Source organism: Bubalus kerabau, chromosome 10, assembly GCF_029407905.1.
Source record: "Bubalus kerabau isolate K-KA32 ecotype Philippines breed swamp buffalo chromosome 10, PCC_UOA_SB_1v2, whole genome shotgun sequence".
NCBI classification, from domain to species: domain Eukaryota; kingdom Metazoa; phylum Chordata; class Mammalia; order Artiodactyla; family Bovidae; genus Bubalus; species Bubalus kerabau.
In genome coordinates, this window is record NC_073633.1 from 62,671,746 (window position 1) to 62,692,961 (window position 21,216).

Consider the following 21,216-nt stretch of genomic DNA (forward strand, 5'->3'; position numbering starts at 1 on the left):
TGTTCTGGGGAGGACTCCACATTCCTGTGCTGACTCCTCTATTCTGGATGAGCTTCTGATAGAGAACCTAGAACCTGGTTCTAGAGAACCAGGCCTAGAATGTGTAATATCTAGATCTGAGGACCTACATATCATCTCTGAGTTGTAGGTTGAGATTACAGGAAATCTCAAAGACACCTCCTTTGGTCTTAGACTTTCACCAGAACGCTCTTCCAGAAATTGCTGTGTGCGAGAGATGACAGACCCACTGCAGTGGATGGTACCTAGTTCCATCTTTGTTCTAGAGAACTGAGCAGAACTGATCTTAGTATATGTGCTCAAGTTTTCAACTCTTAATTAAAAACAATTCTGCATCCACTTTTTATTTCTGCTGGAGTTTTAGGATTCACACATACCAACAATCAGTGGAAAATACAAATGTTGAGGGTGCTTAGAAGAAGGAGTCATGCATGTGGTAGAGGGAAGGAGATTGAAAGGACAGAGTATATTTTTGGGGACCAGCCTATGTTACAACCGTATTCCCATGAGGTAAAAATGTAAGACTAAATTAGGTTAAGCTTGAGGATAATTTTGGAAAGCTATGTGCCAGTTATCTGAGTTTAGTAAAGCTGGAACAAAACAAAACAGCACTAGAATAGTAGATGGTTGCTTTTTTAGCACAGGGTCATCTTTTGAGTGTAGAGCTAAATCTAGAACTTGTGGTTTTGGGAGAAAGGACTTTGTTTCCTTTTGTGGCAGTGTTTTCTCAGCTTTTCGTCCCCTACTTCTTTCTGCATGTGGTGTGGAGTGATAACACCCGTATGATCAGAAATATTCCCACAAAAGACAGTCGAAAGGACAATGTTTTCTACTTTAGTATTTTCAGGCCCTGAAACAGTAGTGAATTAGGCTTAATGATTTACACAGAGAACAGAGAAATTAGAAAATAAGATCAGTGCAAGTAAGAAAGAAATGAATAAAATCTATATAGCTCTGTTTGTGTCCATGTATCTGTGGTGTATGGCAAAAAGCACAATCCTGGTAACCTGAACTTAAGGAGGCAAAACAAATGGACACTAGTAAATTTTGTCAATGACACTGACAGGTTCTAATTGTTTCATTTTAAATATCAAGACTTCTGGGAGCTTTCTCTGATATCTAAGATTGAGTTCCCACCTAACCATTCCCATAGCACTGAAATATACTCCTGTTATTTATCAAGCATCACCCTGAATTAGCTTTACCTGAATGTACTCCACAAGACTGTCCTCTGCTTGAAGGCAGAACAGCAGCTGATTCTGCCGTTGCCTTCAGGAGACGAGCTGGGTTTCACTTGAATTTTTTGACACATAGAGACTTCATTTTCCACTCTTACCTTTGAGCCAATATTTAAATTGCTTAAAATTTAGTTTTCTTTCTAGAGCTTAAGTTGCCCTCAACTCATCACATAAGCAGTCAATAGGTTGGTACGAAGAATTCTGTTATTCCTTAAAAGACTGTTGAGACCTAGAAATTCCAATAACAGATATGGAAATTAGAACTCAGAAAGTGCTCTCTCTCCTTTTTATTTTTTTAAATTAAATGTTTTTGCCCTGACCTAGAGATTTGGTGACTACCTAATGCAATTAAAAAAAATTTTAAAACAGATATTTCCTTGTCCCATTTAAGAAAATCATATAGATAAGGGCATTTAAAAAACTCACACAAAACTATTTCAGTGCAAAATATCAAATTCAAGATAATTATCTGGACAGGGAAACAACAAGCCTTTATCACTTTAACTGGAAGTAAGCTGAAATAGGGAGAAAACAAAATGTGATGGAATATTAACCATTCATTATTTTAGCAGTGTTTGCGAGCTTGTTCATGCCAAGTACTATGCTGGGCAACTTTAAGAGAGATGATCCTTCTTCTCATGGACCTTAGTGGGTTAGAGAAGAGAGGTAAATAGTGATTTATTTGTGTGTGTGTGTGTGTGTGTGTGTGCGCGCGCTAAAATTTAGGAAGGAAAAGCATAAGATACAATAGGCTTGTCTCCTAAAAACAATAAAGCATCATGGGAGGGTATAATAGGACCAGATGAGCTTGGATAAGACCTAATTAAGAATTGTGTATTTAAGCTGAACTAGAGCTCATCACATTATTTTTTACCCTATTCTCTTAATTTTTAGAACTTTGATCACGTGGTAAAGTTAAATTTTTAACTTCGTAAATGTGTAGGTCATTAGAAAATGTAATTTAAAAAAAAAAAAAAGAAAATGTAATTTTAAAAACTCATACACAAGAGTAACAAATCTAATTTTGAATTAACTTAATAGAGAAATTTTTAATATTTAAAATATTTATAATTTTTTGGGTGCCCTGGGTCTTCTTTGCTGCACGTGGGCTTTTGCTAGTAGTGGCGAGTGGGGGCTACTCTCTAGTTGTGGTGCACAGGCTTCTCATTCTGGTAGCTTCTCTCGTTGGGGAGCATGGGGTCTAGCTGCACGGACTCAGTAGTTGCAGCTCCCGGGCTTTAGAGCACAGGCTCAGTAGTTGTGGCACACGGGCTTAGTTGCCCTGCAGCATGTGGGATCTTCCTGGATCAGGGATCAGGGATCAAACCGGTCCCCTGCATTGCAAGGCAGATTCTTAACCACTGAACCACCAGGGAAGCCCTAGAAAATTCTTTATGAAGAAAAAACATTTAAATCTTCCAAAGAATGTGAATGGTGAGATTTGACCCTTTAAAATGCAGTTTTTAAAAAGTTGGTTGAAGTGATTTTTGAGTCGCTAACTCTGATTTGGGGGACTCATTGAAAAATTACTGAGGTATCAAGAATGGAAAAGCAGTGAATGTTAGAGAGTTGGACTGCTCTCCTTAAATAATACACAAAGGATGAATCACCTCCTTTCCACAAAGTTTTTCCATGGTGTGACTTTAAGAATACTGGCATAGTTGGAGAGAAAGATTAAAAAGATTGAGATGGGGCTATGAGATTTGTGAGGAGGGGAGTGCTGGAAACAAGGAATTCTAGTTATTCAATGGAATAAAGAAGGGGTAAGATATCTCGAGGTGGCCCTGTGAGAGAATAAGATCAGGTGGGCCAGAACATTGGATGCATACAGGGCAGTAATGACTAAAGAGGTTTAAAAAAGTGAGATAGCATCCCTCTTCACCTCATCTCTCATTGGTCCCCTTTATGAATCCAATGCTCTGACCAAACTTGGAGACAGGAGAAAGGGAGGAGGCATAGATCATTCTAAGATTTCAAGTCACAAAAAGCAAAAACAGCTGTAGTTGGAAACAAGTTTTGTACTCTGACCAGAACCCCCATGATTATTTTTAGTTTGTGGTAGGCTATATGTACCAGGATCAGTCTGTGCTTGTGGCCAAAGTGGTACTTAAAGTAAATGGGATGGTAGTATTTTATAATTTCTGTACTTGTGGCCAAAGTGGTACTTAAAGTAAATGGGATGGTCGTATTTTATAATTTCAAAAATCAACACATGTAGAATCAAATATTATTTAAATTGGAAGGGGCATCTTGTTTCTCATTCCTTCATTTTACAAGTAAGTTTGTTGAGGGTCACAGAGTTTAATTGACCTTTCCCTAAGTCTTGGAACTAGTTCATGAGAAAGCTGAAATTGGAATCCAGATCTTCTGGCTTCTAGTATAGCATTTTTCATACTTTTTGCAAGTTACTGAAATTTTGTTTTCATTTGTTTTCTGTTTTATCGAGAGATCTATCAATTTCAAGATCTATTATAAGTGTAAAGGTTGGTGTCAGATCTGTTATTTAGCTATCAAAAAATTTAGGTAAAAGATCTAAGTTAAATATGGATTTAAAGCCAGTTGACAAGTTTATCTTCTAAACATAGGATTTTAGAATAATCTAACAATAAATAATAGTTATGCTCAATTGACGATAGTTTGTGAATCTGTTCACTGAACTAAAACCAGTTTAATCTGGTTCTAGAAGTATCCTATACTTGAGTGATTCAAGTTGATGGTAATGACCACAGAGTTATCCAATAAAACATTAATTAAAAGCATTATATTAGCATTAAATCCCACTGCTTGATCATTATCTTTATCAAAGGATACTGCCTTGGCAGAGTTACACATTTGAGGGGGAACTAGAGCGATATGAAACTAAAGAAAAAAATAGAAAAACTATTGTTTTTCATCTTACCGACCTAATATAGCAAGGTGATATCTTTATAATAGCCATTTACAACTAAACTATAACTTCTATTCAAAATAATTGATCTCTCCACACTTGTGCAGAGGTCAATGAATGAATCCACTTGAACAAACAAATGGTTACAAGGCTGACATTGTCTGCTTGCTTCAACTGGTTGAATCACTGAAGGAATCGGTGGGTATTCTTTCTTGGTGCTATTACATCATCTCATTTTATTTTTGGCAAGCTATCATTCTCATTGACTTCTGATCCATTGCAGCCTTCCCCCCACCCCTCCACCACTTTTTTAATGGATTAGCAGTTTTCTACTTTTGTGGAACGTTGTGGTCTCTACTTCCCCATCATTGCTCCTTCAAATGATAGATAAGCTTCTCAGGCTGACTGAAGTGGGAGCAGTGGAGAGGGAGAGGGGAGGGACCTCTGGAGAATGATAGTTGGGTTCTTGGTTTTTACTCACACAGGGCCTGAAGTCTAATCATTTTCAGGATAGTGGTGGTGGTTCCTGAAGTTTGGTCCTCAGACCTGTGCTAGTCTAATGTAAGTTGTTTTTCATTTGTCCATGACAAAGATGGCAGCCATTCTCAAGAGAGACTCCTTTTCTGTGATCATGACTGTCAGTTTTTTGTTATTAAGTGCCTTTTCTTTTATGAAATCATGTTTTTTCTTTGTAATTTTGTTTTAATTTTAGAAGTGAAATGCAGTGTTTAAAAATCTCCAGGAGTTTTAGAAAGCTTATTTTAGCAAACTTTGGAGAGATTATTTTAATTTTTTATATTTTATTGTTTCAGATAATCTTTAATTAAGTTTATACATTATTGAAAAAAGTAAATATAAAATTGTGTGTATTGCTGTTTAACTTAAGGGATTTTTTATGCCTTTTTATAAACAATATAATTATTTTAATGGCCATAGGATATTCCATCATGTTGACATAACATCACTCAAACCTTTTTCCATAGTAATTTTTAAAAATACTTTTAACTTTACTATTATAGTAGATAAAACATGGCTTTTCACTGTGATTTTAATTGGTATTTCTTTGATTAAATATCCTCTCTAGAGAGATTAAACATTCCGGTCTGTGTTTACTTATGTGAATTCTTCTTTTCAAATTTGAAAGTAGCAAGTTTAATTAAAATAGCATATGGAATAATTTAATATATGTAGGAACACTTTGTCAACCATATAGTATAGAAATGTGTTCCCTTCTACTTTTTCTTTAAGAAATACTTTGATTTTATACATTTTAATCTGCCAATATTTTCCTTTATATATATATTTTCTCTTTTCAAGCTAAGAAATGTCTCATTTCACTAAATAAATACATATTGGATATTTTCCCCACTAAAACTTAGGTGTGATTCTTTTTACCTGTGAGGTCTGTATTTTCATGTATGATCTAAAGTGCTATTTCTCAAAGTGTGTCACCTACATCAGAGGCATAAAGCTTTCTTATTAAACATGCAGACTCCTGAGTCAGAATCTCTGGGAGTAGGACCTAGGAATATACATTTTCTGCAAACTCCTAAGATAATACTTGTTTTAGAGTCCTGTTTCTGCTGTAAGAAATTTCTGCAACTTTATGGCTTAAAACAATGCATTTAACCAATTTCTAAATCTGTAAGATGACTCAGAGACCTCATCTGGGCCAACTCTATTTCAGTTGTTAAAAACAAATGAAAAAGAATTGCTGAAACAAAAAAAACAAGAAAACTGGTAGTAAGGCCTATATTTGATCAGTAGCATATTGGCTAGGGGCCTAAATATTGAAATGGGACTAAGATATATCAAGTCAAAATTTTCTATGTATTTTTGGAAGATTACATAGCCTTTTCTAGATTTTTTTTTTTTTTTTTTTTTTAGTCTTTCACCTGAGAGAATTTGTGAAAATAATTGAGGTAAACTATAAGAAAGTACTCCTGACTCAGAAAAATTATAATGTAAATAAAATGTGATATATTGACTTTCATGCAATTATTAATAAGATGATGAATTCTAAAAATAGAAGGCCCACGATATTAAAATCTGTATAAATTTTACATTGAGGGGGACTTTTAGATGCAGATGAGGAAAATCACTTTAATAATTGAGTTTGGCTTGGTTTTATCATATTGTACCTTATATCCTCAGTATTTATTTGTCTTCTAACTGGAAGTTTGTACCTTTTGACTGCTTTCATCCATTTTCTCCTTCACCCACCCCTTGCCTCTGATAACCACAATGATCTCTTTTTCTGTGAGTGAGTTAGTTTTTCTGTTTTTGAAGTACAGTTGACATCCAACATTATGTTAGTTCCTGTTGCACAGTGATTTGGTATTTCTATACCTTTCAAAATAATCACCATAATAAGTCTAGTTATGATATGTCACCCTTTCAAAGATATTGCATAGTTACCAGCTGTCTTGCTTACACTGTTCATGTTATACCCATGACCTCTTTCTTTTCTTCCCCCATCCGCTTCCACTTAGGCAACCACCTATTTGTTCTCCTTATCTATGATTCTATTTTGTTGTGTTTGTTTATTCATTCATTTGTTTTTTAGATTCCATATGTGAGTGAAATTATACAGTATTTGTCTTTCTCTGTCTCATTTATTTCACTTAGCGTGATACCCTTCTAGGTCCATCCGTGTTGTTGCAGTGACAGAATTTCATTCTTTTTTGTGGGTGAGTAATATTGCATTGTATAAATAAGTCATATCTTGTTTATCCATTCATGTTTTGCTGGGCATTTGGATTGCTTCCATGTTTTGGCTATTGTAATAATGCTGCAGTGAACATAGGGGTGCATGTATCTTTTCCAGTTGGTGTTTTTATTTTCTTTCAATAAATACCCAGGAGTTGAATTGGTGGATGATATTTTTAATCTTTTGAGGAATTTCCATACTGTTTTCCATAGTGGCTGTACCAATTTACTTTCCTACCAGCAGCGCATGAGGGTCCCCTTTTCTCCACATCCTTGCCAACACTTGTTTTATTTGTTGTCTTTTTGACAGTAGCCATTCTGATAGGTGTGCCAAATATGACTTTTTGCCAACTTCAAGATAATATCTGAGAGAGAAAAAGAGATATTCAAGAGTTCATAAAAAGTTGAAAGCCTCTTCCTTATATAATGGAGCTGAGATTTTAATCCATTTATTTAGTTTTTCCTCCAGGACTCCCCACAACTATTTAAAGAAATTTTTTTGGACCAGCTGACATAATTTTTTAATTTCAATGTAGAAAAATGAACTCCATATTTATTTTCATATTTCTTAGACTTCATACAGCTATAAAACCAAAATAATTTTGAAAAAACTAAATTCAGGCCATCATCAAAAAGTCTACAAAAATAAATGCTGGAGAGAGTATGGAGAAAAGGGAACTCTCCTACACTGCAGGTGGGAAAGTAAATTAGTATAACCACTATGGAGAACAGTATGGAGGTTCCTTAAAAAATTAAGACAGAGCTACTGTATGATCTAGCAATCCCACTCCTGGGCATATATCTGGAGAAAACCATAATCTGAAAAGATACATGTACCCTGATGTTCATTGCAGCACTTTTTATGATAGCCAAGACATGGAAGCAACCTAAATGTCCATCAACAGAGGAATGGATAAAGAAAAAAGATGTGGTACATATACAATGGAATACTACTTAGTCATAAAAAATGAAGTGATGCCATTTTCAGCAACATAGAGATTATCATACCAAGTGAAGGAAGTCAAACAGAAGAAAGACAAATATATCACTCATATGTGGAATCCAGTTTTTAAAAGATACAAATGAATGTATTTACAAAACAGAAGCAGACTTAACAGATAGCAAAAACAACTTATGGTTACTAGAGGGGAAGCATAGGGGAAAGGGATAAATCAGGAGCTTGGGATGAACACATGCACACTGCTGTATATAAGATAGATAACCAACAAGAGCCTACTGTATATTACAGGGAACTCTACCCAATATTCTGTGATAACCTAATGAGAAAAGAATCTAAAGAATGACTATATGTATATGTATAACTGAATCACTTTGCTGTACACTTAAAACTAACACAACATTGTAAATCAACTATACTCCAATAAAATTAAAATATGTTTTAAAAAATAATAAATGTGGATAAAATTACAGAACCACTAAACTTTGTCATTGTGATGTATTACAAAGCTATTGGTCAAAATGTGACTATCATGCTTGGTATTATGGGCCAAGTCCTTTTGAGTTGAACATGCCTACGATACTATGGCTTGATATTTGCTTGTCCCATTTGACTCACTGTCAACTTTTGTTGGTACCCCAGGTCACTGTTTTGTGGACTATATTAAGTCCACCTCTCTTCTTACCAGCCTAGAGCTATTCAAGTCATGCTGTTTAAACACCAGCAAAACTGTCAATGTAAGTCATAATTGTACATATGAATATAACATTGAAATAAGAAAGCAATCCTTGATTATCATTGTCCACAATGTTCCAGACTAGGTTTATGCTTTTTTTTTTTTTGAGATTTTCATTGAAAATAAATCATGTGTTAAATTTGGAGAGAGAGTTGTCAGATCCCCAGAATGCCCACAGACTCTAGTCTGAGAGCCAGTTCTACCCAGTTACATGTTATACATTGATACATGCAAATTCACAGCTACAACTGAAAACATAATTCCAGTGTAAAGCAGGTCCCTTGCTTTTCTAATGTCACCTCTGCTTTCCCTATATCCTACCTTGCCTAATATCCTCATTTTCTCCCTTTACATAGCCTCAAGTTTTCAACTAGAGCAGTGGTTTTCAGTCCTTGTTGCACATTAGAATTACATAGGGAGCTTTTATGTGAATATAATATCTAGTCTTGGATGTGTTCAAGTTTTGTTTCTGTTTTTTTTTGTTTGTTTGTTTTGTCTTATACTTTGTTTTTTATTTTCTATAAGAATTCCCTTATCTCCACAGGAATTACTGTGGTTGAATTTGTAAGGAGCCAGAAGGGGAATATGGATGGCACTCGTATATAGAGGTTTTGTGTAGTTGAGAATTCAGATTGTAAAAGAAATGATGTTTGTTGCGACAGACAATTATAGTCCTCTGGGAAGAGAGTTGTCTTGCAGAATTGTGTGAAGTACAAGCTTTACCTTCCTTGGCTTCTGATGAACTCTTTTTACTCTTCTGTGCCTAGAAAATATCTATTTGTTAACAACTGGGTAAAAATTCAATAATAAGTAGTTGCATAATTAGATTGAGGTTTCTTTTTTTTTAATGAACTCACCAATTGCTTTACTACTATAAAGAGTAGTTTCTTTTGTGTTATACCTTTAGAACACTTTTAGTTAGAAATTATTTTGATGTGTAAATACTAATCATAAATGCTTTATTTCTTTGTTATGCAAACTTTTAATCTATAGTATAATCATCTGAGCAGTTTAAATGACATATGCTTTTTTTTAAGTTTTACTGTAGCCTATGATAGTGTTTTGGAAACTACACAGCATTGTATTTTTTTATTACTGTAGTTTATTTAATAGTTATGGTAAACAAATTCAGATTTGTAGGTAGTTGCTGTTTTATATTATGTGATATTTGCAAAGGTGGGAAAAGAGATAGTACTTATTATTTGACTGTAAATAACTTAGGGAACAGAGGAACTTAGCATGGGCTGAGTTCTGAGTAAATAGTCTTGTCATACCTCACATCAAAGGAGCACCTTGTATACTTCCAGAATTCTCTTATGTTCTTTAGTTTTAGAACTAGAACTATTTGACTTTTAACTTTTAGATCCTTGTATCAAGAAGTTCATAGTGCTTTAGAAAATACTATTAGTCTTAAAATATCTTAAGAATGATGGAATGAATATCTTATATTGATTTTGTTCACAATAATTAAAATTTTGTATGTTATACACACACGTATATATGAAAATTGCACAACACCAGTTGTGAGCCTGATAGAATGTCTACAAACATGAACAGCTTTAGAAAAATTTAAGAAACATTTTAGAGCATTGAAAATAATTGAAAGTCCAAATTGTCACTTAACAAATCACTAAGTCTGCTTTTCTTTAGTGCATTTCCATTGGTTAGTTCTACTGATTGTTAACAATTGAGAATTAGTGATTAGAGAATTAACCAAGGCTTTTTCCTTTGGTTTCTGTGAGATTCTGTGTGAGATATGTGTAAGATCAGACCCTCAAAATTACCTGCTGTCAGCATTTTAGAGAATACACTATCAAATGGCAGAAATGGCTGTCAAGTTGGAATTTAGGAAATAAATTCTCTTGAGATACTGATGATTGGGTCCCAGGAACATACTTGAAATAATCATTTTGGTTGGGTATGTGAGTGTGTTTTAACAACTCTTTGCTGAAATGTCAGTGTCAATAAGTTAAATTCTGTCTTTTAAAAAGCATAGTAAAATAAAAGTTGAAAGAGCTTCTTGTGCATTGCCTGATGTTTTGACACCTTCAGTCTGCCGTTTGTTACAGAGCTAATAATCTGAGCTCATTTGTCCTATAAAACCTGAATTCTTCAGTTTAATCTACTTTAATCAAACTTGGCCATACTTCACATACTTCAGTCTGTAGTCTTTGATCTACACCTGAGATCTTATTAGTTAAATATGCTTAATTGTTTTTCATTATGCTTATATTTTCATTGAGCATCTTCTATATACCAGGCACTGTCCTGAAAGTGAAATTCGCTCAGTCGTGTCTGACCCTTTGTGATTCCCATGGACTATACAGTCCATGGAATTCTCTAGGCCAGAATACTGGAATGGGTAGCTTTTCCCTTACTCCAGGGATCTTCTGAACCCAGGGATCGAACCGAGGTCTCCCACATTGCAGGTGGATTCTTTACCAGCTGAGCCACAAGGGAAGCCCAAGAATACTGGAGTGGGTAGCCTGCCCCTTCTCCAGGGGATCTTCCTGACCCAGGAATCAAACCAGGGTCTCCTGCATTGCAGATGGATTCTTTACAAACTGAGCTATCAGGGAAGCCCACTGTTCTAGACACTGGTAATAGAATGATGGCTGTGTTAGACCTGGTCCCTGCATGTCTGGATTTTATGATCTAATTAGAGACAAACAGCCATTAGAGCAGTAGGAACACCTGAAGCTTATGAGAGAATTTCCCTTCACATCTACTTCCCATCTGAGTTGAAATTTCACTGCAATCAGGCACTAGAAAAAAGTTGGCAGATTTTCAACTTCTCCATTGGAAAATACACAGTTTGTAACAGTGTACTCCTTAGTTAAGGCTTTTAACCCCTGCTTATCTTCTGGCTTTGGTTTTCCAACTCATTTACAACTCTTCTTTTGCAGCTTTCCAAATACCAGGTTTAGTTTGGGTAGCCATTGCATATAGGAATCCTTATAGATATAATAGATATTGAGGACACAATCCTCATGTCTCAGTGCATGAGCAAAGAAACAAAGAAAATTCTGTTAGGATTGCAGCATAGTAACCATGTAAACAGGGGAGTTCAGTGAGGATTCAAAGGGAAACAGATTGGGAATTAGACATCAAGATGTTTTATAATAAGGACTAGAATCAATGTTCAGAGGCTGGATAACCAGTACAGAGTGAGCAGTAAGAATGACCTTGATACTAACAAATACATGAGGCTGACTCTCTGTTCATGATTCTTTCCTGAGCTAGAATTGGATTTGGACTAACTGGGGAGTAGAGTTTAGGTAGGCATACTGGATGAAACTTGGAAATAAGTCCTCAAGTTTTTAATGTTTTATATGCACAGGAGATCTTAGTTTAAGGCCTTAGTTTACCATTATATTGCTCTGTGTGTCTGAACTGTCACTTCTGTGAAGTTTGATTTCTTCATCTGTAGATTAATTAAAATTCACAATGTTCCTCTGATTTTTTAAACTGAATTATATACAAAAGCCAAGACTCTCCCCTCTCCACTCCTGCCCTACTTTTTAACTTATCCCCTGTTGTCTTGCCCACAGAAGCTGCTCATTTTTCTTTGATGATAAAGGGACCAAGCTTGGTTGTAATTAACTGTAAGTGGTTTTGAATGCACAAAACAGAACATTGAAACATTGAAAATTCTTTTAATACCAGGAATCCTTGAAGATATGTCTATCTGAGGGGTTTTCTAGAATCTGTGCCCTGAGTAGGTAGGGTAACTTCTACTCTAAAAATGAGTCATTTTTTGTGTGAAGTGAAAAGTAAGAATGCACTTTCATAATTGAGAATTATTAGAAACTATTGGTAGTATAAAGTGGGCTCTTAGAGATGGTTCTCAACTGATAATGTTTGTGACCTTGGCAAATGATTTTACAAATTTAGTTTTATCATCTGTCAAGTGAGAGAAAGACCCACGTCATCGCATTTATTTTTATCTTAAGTTTAAGAAGCCATATGGTGCACTCTATGTACCAGGCAATATTCAGAATATTTTACAAATAGCAAGGCAGGTCTTTTAACTACCCTCTGAAGGTCAATAGTGTTATTATTGCCATCTAATAGATTTTTTAAAAGCTAAGACAAAGAGAGGTACAAGAGGTATAACCTGTGCAAAACCAACCAGCAAGTAGCAGAACTGTTTGCCTGATCTAAGAGTTCATGTTCTTAACTACTACTCTGTGCTACATAATGAGCACTTGATAAATACTCCACAACTCCACAACTCAAGATGATAGAGAACATCTTTGTCTAACTGAATGTTTGGATTATGTGACAGTTAAAATTTGTAGCTAATTTTCAAAGAGCTAGATTATTACAAAAACATACACATGACTTTGTTTTTCTGATAGAACCTCAGAATATTAATTGCCTTAATCATAATCTTGAATTTTGGTGGTTGCTGTATAATGTATATGTACAGCAGAAATATTTGGTTGAATTTAAGCAAACTACACACAAGTCTAGAAAGTTGTTTTTAAAAGTCAGTCTGTGATAAGTTTGTTTACAGATCACTTGCCTTTTTCAGAATAGAATGCTGAGTGAGGATCACTTTAAGCTTTGTTCTTGGCTAACAAAAAACAAAGCATATTTTTGTATTTGAAGGTACTCTTCTTCTAGTGAAAATATTTATGTCACTAGTATTAATAAAATAATACTGTACATTTAAAGTTGCTTTCATTTATAGCCACAGCCTCTATTTTTTGCACTTGTCATTAAAGTTAACTTTCTCCTTTATTTTCTTCTTAAAGATTTCTCATAGTGTATAAATCAAATTGCACTAGGAATGAAAAAACCTAGATCCTGGTGTGCAGCAGTATACATATAAGTTTGATAAAAAGAAAGTTAATATCTTTTTACCTTTGTTCATTTGAAAGTAAGGTAGATTAGCTACATAATTTCTAAGATCTTTTACAATTTTAACTTAAAACAGAAACACTCAACACATACCTATGAGATTGGAGCATGTAAATGAGAAACCGAGAATATTTCAGAGTACGTAGAACCTCACTCATTAGGAAATAAACATCAACAGAATATTAAGTATATTTTTATAAAGAAATGGATGGGTTACTATAACTCTGGAAGTTCTTGCAGTTTGGGAGAAGGTTGGCTCAAGTTAGCAGTACAGACTGTATATGGAACAGAGTGAAATATACACAGGTGGAGGTGAAATTTATGACCTTAGGATTGTGTGCCAGTACCCCGAAGTAACCATTCATGGCGTAATGGCTTACATAAGTTCTGGGGAAGAGTACCAAGTAAGTGAAAGATCAGTGTGGAAATGAGTTAGGAAAGGACTCTTGTAGGAAAAATGGTCAGGAAAGTTCTTCAGAAAACTTGAGGCATATTTAATAGGTAAAAGAGAAAAGGTGGTGGTACAAGGTGAGAAATGAGTAGAACTTGGTATAGACAGTAGTTTGGATAGAACAGGGTTACATGTAGGGAGCAGTAAAAGAAGAGATTAAGAACCAGAGCTGGAGCCTTAAGTGGACTCACCTCAGTTTATAACTTCTGGAGGCTGTGTTCTTATCAGAATCTGGCCGTGTACAACCAGAGTAGCTGGCTCTGTATGGTGGCCCAGGCCCTAGTGTCAGGCTTAAGCATTTACACTGGGTTTAATAGGCACTTAAGGAGCCAGTAAAACAAACAAAAAACAAGCAGAAAAATGTTGAGCTGAGAGGAATGTGGTGGAATGGCTTTTCAGGAAGATTAATCTGCAACAGTGTGCAAGACAAATAAGGGCCTAGAGTCCTAGACCATAGCTAGGAGATTGGTGTAAATAATAAGAATCTAACTTGGTAACTGTTTTGAGGTTGGTTGAAAAGGAAGGTTTAATTTCAAGAGACATTTGAAGAACAAATTAGTAAAATTCAGTTACTGGATTTTAGGCCCTGAAGAGGGAGAATCTCCTGCCCCTGTATCAAAGACTTAGAAGGGAACTTCTTTTATTTTCTTTTGGCATTTGGAGACAATTTTGTATGAGTGAGGATTCTACATGTGTAGTGCTTATATTGTGATACATGAATCGTCATTGTGTTAAGTGAGGACTAGGAAAGTAGCCTTTTGTGTTTATCATCTGTACCCTTCAGAATAATTGACAATATATGCCACATCTATCTAATCTTCTTCCATCATCACCATCTATTGAGATCACTATTGTCCAAGTCACCAATGACTTCCTTAATGTCAAATCCAGTGGTCATTTCTTTGTTTATGTTTTATTAGACCTCACTACTGTTTGAGACAGTTGACCACACCCTCCATGAAACATTTTTTTTTTCCTGGAACTTCCATTATACCATACTTGACACATACCAGCTCCTTTTGCTTGTTCATCATCTTCCACCAGATCTCTACTTGTTAGAGTGCCTCAGGCCTTTGTCATGAATTCTCACTATGTGCTTCTGGGTGACTCTTCACTCCAAATGCTGTCCAAGTGCCAGTGTTTCCCAAAACTATCTCTAACCCTGGGAAAAAACCAACCACCTAACTAGTATACCTACTCTGATTCTTTTTCCCTTATTTTGTTATTAACATATCTGTCAGGGTGATCATTTTAAAATGTAAATCAGATCATGTCATTTCTCTAGTTAAAACCATCCAACAGCTTCCCACTATATTTAGGATAAAATCTAATTTCCTTTCCCTAGCTTCAAAATCCTGTATGATGTAGTCCCTGACCACCATTCTTTTTTTTTTTTAATTGGAGGATAATTACTTTACATTATTGTGATGGTTTTTGCCATACATCGACATGAATCAGCCACTGGTGTACATGTGTCCCCTCCCACCTCTCTCCCCACACCATCCCTCTGGGTTGTCCTAGAGCGCTGGCTTTGAGTGCCCTACTTCATGCATCAAACTTGCACTGCCCTGATCACCATTCTAAACTATAATTCTTACCACTTTTCCTCTCTGCTACTGACATTCCATCCTTACTCACCTTCTTCTGGTTCCTGGGACATTATTGCTTCATTCCTACCTTAGACCCATTGCTCAGAGTGCTCTTTCTCCCAGTTTTTTAATGGTTTTTTCCTTGTTCTGACCTTGGCTTAAATGTTATCTGCTGAGAAAAGCCATCCCTCAACAGTCAGTATAAAGCATTCACATAATTCCTCTCTGTTTTTGCAATTATAGTATAGCAGTTAACACCATCTTCATACCTACATACTGGCTATATCAACTGAGCCCAATTTAAGCATAACCTCTTCTAAATCTTAACACCCTTTCTCAGATTCATCCATAGGTTTTTCATATTATCAATATAAGGTACTAGTTCTTACCTAATTATTTTTAAAAGATAGCTTTTAAAGAGAAAAAAAGAAAGAAAACAAAGCAGAAAAGTATTTGAAACTTCTAAGTTCTAATTTCAACACCAGAACTAGTATGCCATTATCTATGTCTGTTGTTACAAATTCCTCTACTAAGTAACCACACTATTAATGTGATCTACTTAGCAGGGGTTTTACAAAACAATAACTAATTAATTAATATATATGACACTATGTAATTCTTTTATTTGCATATTATTTTCAGCTAATAGGTTTTATCTTTTGTCTAATGCCAATCAGAGACTAGAAATTTATTTAAAATTTAGTTTGTCTGTTTGCTTTATAGGAATCTATGCATGTGTGCATATGTAATCCCACAAACACATGATCATAACATTCTTTCTTTTGAGAGTTGTGTTTTCACTTATGTTGTGTATAATCTTTCTTTGTCAAAAGTAGGTCTATATCATTATTTTAGGTAAAACTTTACCACAGTGCCTTTTTAACCAGGGCCTTTTTTTGGACATTTAGATTGATTACATTTTTTGACTGATATAAACACTTTAATAAATACCCTTCGACATTCAATTCTGTTACTTGTTCTGTTATTTCTTTGGAATAAATTCATGGGAGAATCTTTATTCATATTACCAGATTGTTCACTATACGTTTGAAAGAACGTGATTTTTAGAGAAACTTTCTTTTTAGCAGTCCCCCAGGTGTTCTCATGCCTCATATTATTCCATATACGAGGGGTGTGAAATCTACTACCTTGGCAGACTTTAGAAGTAAACTTAACAGCATAGACAGCAGCCCAGTGATAGGAAGGACATTCTTCTTCCATTTCCTTTGGACAGAGCCTTGAAGTATTCTAGATTTCTTTTAAATCAAGGATTCAGACACCACCATTAAGTGTTTATGATAAGTTCTGGTTCAGAGGGACTCCAGTTAGGTCCTCCCAAGAAGGAAATGGTGGTTCTGGCCTGTCCCCTGGGCTTTTTATGAAGTACTTCAGAGTAGAGATTCATAGACTCTCAAGGTTGAAAGAACCAATGGATGTCTAATTCACCTACCACTTGACAGCTAAATCCCTTCAGCTACACCTGGGCAATTATTTATCTGTCTGTTTGTGAGCATCCTTAGTGATGAAGAGTTTATTTCTCAGGTTAGCCTGTTTCACCTGTGGATCATTCAGATTGTTTAAGATTTCCCAGTGGGAAAATTATTTTCTTTGTTGGAGAGAACAGATGAAGAACTTTAAGATGGCTGAACTCCAGAACTAGAAGAGAGCGCCACTAAAAGGGAGCCAGTCTGGTCACAGCTTCTAGTCAGGCTGTGGTGTAAGCAGTATCCTCACTGAGGTCTTCGGGGGAGAGGGACCCGAGAACTATGTTTTAATTGATTGACTTCTGTTCTCTAATGATCTGTCATTGATAGCCTGTGAAAATTTATAACAATCTTTCTGTTCAAAGTTATGTTTTAAATCAATTTATCTCTTTAAAAAAAAAAGGCTAGTTGGTAAGCCTTTGCATCCCATGTTTGTCTATGTTTGAAACACTTTTTGTTTTTATGAAAGTAAATTGTTTACAGAAACCCCCAAAATTATACCTTATTCTGGGATAATCTATGTCCTTAAGGTAGCAATTCATATCTAATAAATTTTCTTTAATATGTCATAAAATTTCCCAGTTCATTAGTCATATTCTTTACTACAGTAAACTCTATTGTATGGCAGAGGTTTTAGAAATTGAAATTATCAAAATTTTAATAATGCAAGTTTTCTAATGACCATTGTGATTTAGTATTATCATTTGTTAAAATTCAGATACCCATAAGTTTTTCCTGACAAGTTCCTAAAGGCTGTCATCATGTTGCCACATGCATTTAGCTAGTATTTTATGTGTTTCATAATACCATTATTAGTCCATATTATTCCTTGGAGTATTTTTGTAATAGTTACATAGATAACTAATAGGTAACTACTGTCATCTCTAATCTTTGGCATTTTTCATATAGATATTTAATACCCTGGCTAAATTCAGTAAGCCTTCCAAAGGGTTGCAGATTCCAGTCATGGTTTTGGAGTATTTTTAGTTTGCTATTTGAGAGGTAATGACCAAAACAACCAATTTCAGTCAAATATTAAATTATTCAAAAATGCTTTTTTCTAGAAGTTTGGTTTTTATAACGTTAAACTTAATAATTCTAGTATGTGAGTAAGTCATATCCTACTAGGCTTGTTTTTTGTTGTTGTTGTTTGTCTTATAGTAGGTCCTTATTGATTATCTATTTTAAATACAGCAATGTATGCATGTTAATTCAAAACTCCGAGTCTGTCCCTCTCCCCCCCGCCTTCCTCCTTGGAAACCATAAATTCATTCTCTAAGTCTATGAGTCTGTTTCTGTTTTGTAAATAAGTTCATTTGTATTATTTTTTTGGATTTCATATATAAGTGATGTCATATGATATTTGTCTTTCTCTGTCTGACTTACTTCAGTTCAGTTCAGTCGCTCAGTCGTGTCCGACTCTTTGCGACCCCATGAATCGCAGCACGCCAGGCCTCCCTGTCCATCACCAACTCCTGGAGCTCACTCAGACTCATGTCCATCGAGTCGGTGATGCCATCCAGCTATCTCATCCTCTGTCGTCCCCTTCTCCTCCTGCCCCCAATCCGTCCGAGCATCAGAGTCTTTTCCAATGAGTCAACTCTTCTCAGGAGGTGGCCAAAGTACTGGAGTTTCAGCTTTAGCGTCATTCCTTCCAAAGAACACCCAGGGCTGATCTCCTTTAAAATGGACTAGTTGGATCTCCCTGCAGTCCAAGGGACTCTAAAGAGTCTTCTCCAACACCACAGTTCAAAAGCATCAGTTCTTCAGCACTCAGCTTTCGTCACAGTCCAACTCTCACATCCATACACGACCACTGGAAAAACCATAGCCTTGACTAGCCTGACCTTTGTTGGCAAAGTAATGTCTCTGCTTTTGAATATGCTATCTAGGTTGGTCATAACTTTTCTTCCAAGGAGTAAGCGTCTTTTCATTTCATGGCTGCAGTCACCATCTGCAGTGATTTTGGAGCCCCAAAAAATAAAGTCTGACACTTACTTAACTTAGTATCAAAATCTCTAGGTCCGTTCATTTTGCCACAAGTGGCATTATTTAATTTTTTTTTGGACTGAGTAATATTCCATTGTGTATATGCACCACATCTTCTTTATCCATTTGGAAGATGAATTATAATTTAAAAAATAGTATCAAATATATATAAGACATTACTTAGGCTGTGGACCATCCTTAGTACTCACATGGAGTAGTTGACATCTTGGAATCACTCAGCATTTCATAGCTTAGGAGCAACTGTTCTGACATAATTTTTAGCTCTCCAAGATTACCCCACAGTTGAGAGAGGGAAAAGGATGAGCCCAGAGAAATTTTCCAGGAGCTAAAATCATGCCATGTTGCCAGCCCATGGCAAAGCTGAGCTAGTCTTGAAAACCCACAGAACCATCAGAGAAAAAAGGATGAATGGATTTCTTTTTATGTCTTTTGATTCCCTCTTCAGGACATCATGATTTAACTCACTGCATCTCAGGAGACCACAGGAGACCCTTGGCTTATGACCTAATTGGTTCCTGGAGGAAAAATGAAAGTTCAGACCTCTCTTTTATCCCCAGTTGGCACAATATTATAAATTATGGTCCTTTTCCTGGGAACAAACCCTGTACCACAAATATTCCAAAATATATTATTAAAATATATGTTGAATGTGTATTATTTATATTTATATTTTTACAAATATCTATTAGTATATAAAAGCAAAATTTGTAGCTACAATAAAAGAAAGCATGTTTGGGGTAGTTAGGGACTCAGATTCTAGAACCAGACTTAGGTAGGTTCAAATATCAACTTTGCAGCTTCTTAGCAGGATGATCTTGGGCAGTTATTTAATCTCTCTATGCTTCAGTTGTCTATAAAAATGGTGGTAATAGTTCCCACCTTCTAGAGGTGCTCTGAGGATTAAAAAAGTTAATGTATAGAAAGTAGTGAGAATTGACAATACCTGACAATGTCACTAAGTGTTGACTGCTATCTTATATGTTGTAAATGCTCATTTTAGGGAAACTTTTCGGAATGGCCTTAAACTACCAGCTCAATCAAGTTGGCTCTCAAGGTTCCTTCTTTTTCTGATAAGCATTCCTGAGGCTAGATATAGATGCTTATCATCATACCCCCCCTCAAGGCCATTCACAATCAGGTTCCAGTCCTGCCTTTTCTATACTTTTTTTGTACAAATGCTCCCCTCAAGTTGTACTTACTCTTTCCTGGTTCAGCCCAACATCTGCCTCTTTTGCAAAATTTTACCAGTATTATCTGAACTTCTTTGGAATTTATTGTGTGCTTCAATGTTCCACTGTTTTAAAAATCATCTCTGAGTCAAACCGTTTGAGACTAGTAGCTATATGCAATACAACTTTGTGTTCCATCGTCATCTACTTCAGGATGTGCTTAGTCACTTGTGTGCTAAGTTGCTTTAGTCATGTCAAATTCTTTGTGAACCTAAGAACTGTTGTCCACCAGGCTCCCTTGTCCATGGGATTCTACAGGCAAGAATACTGGAGTGTGTTGCCATGTCATTCTCCAGTGGATCTTCCTGACCCAGGGATCAAACCCAAGTCTCTTATATCTCCTGCATCAGCAGGCGGGTTCTTTACCACTAGCGTCACATCTTCCTGACCCAGGGATCAAACCTCCATCTCCTGTGTCTCCTGTATTACAGGCGTGTATGTCTCCTATATGTACTGCTTAATTGGCAGAGATAAGAGAAAGCAGCATTTTTAAGACTGTACTATAAGTTGAATTTTGTGTGTGCATGTACACATGCATGCATGTCCAACCTGCATAGCAGGTTAACAGTTTTGAAAACTGTACTTTTAAAATTGGAGGACTTGTAAGAAATTTAAAATTAATATAACTAAGTGAAACTTTTGCAGGTTAGATTGTCGAAACTTCATAGGAACCAAAAAACATCACATTTCATATATTGCAATCATGCCTGCATCTCCTGTTGCATAATTATGAAATGTCTTCCTCTGAAACTACTACTACTGTGTAGCAAAGAAAAAGAAGAACCCTGTGGCTATGAATGTCCACATCACCGAATTAGGGCTGTAAGAACTAGGAACTAGTTAAGGAATGAGAAAAGGAGAGAAAGGAAAAAACATACTTTTGGATCTGCCTCTTTTTCTAATATTTAATAATAGTAATAAAACATCTTAACTAAAAATATATGATGTAATAAGACATTTTAACCTTTTGGCTGTTGGCAAAGTTTTCTTCATGAAGCTATTATATTTGACATCTAAAAATATTATTATCTTAAAGGATTT

General features: G+C 35.6%; 1 protein-coding gene across 19 annotated transcripts in view; it reads left to right on the forward strand.

The window, feature by feature from the left end:
• ATOSA (atos homolog A) overlaps positions 1-21,216 on the forward strand; it is an 80,932-nt gene that overhangs the window by 30,473 nt on the left and 29,243 nt on the right. For 12 of the 19 annotated variants that reach the window (XR_008699376.1, XM_055537921.1, XM_055537922.1 and 9 more), the window contains one exon: positions 12,098-12,151. The exons of the other annotated variants lie outside the window; for them this stretch is intronic. Coding sequence is in view for 11 of the 12 variants with exons in the window: in XM_055537921.1 (XP_055393896.1) it covers positions 12,098-12,151 (54 nt within the window). In the remaining variant the exon portion in view is untranslated. The remainder of the gene's footprint in view (positions 1-12,097; positions 12,152-21,216) is intronic. 19 annotated transcript variants of the gene reach the window in all.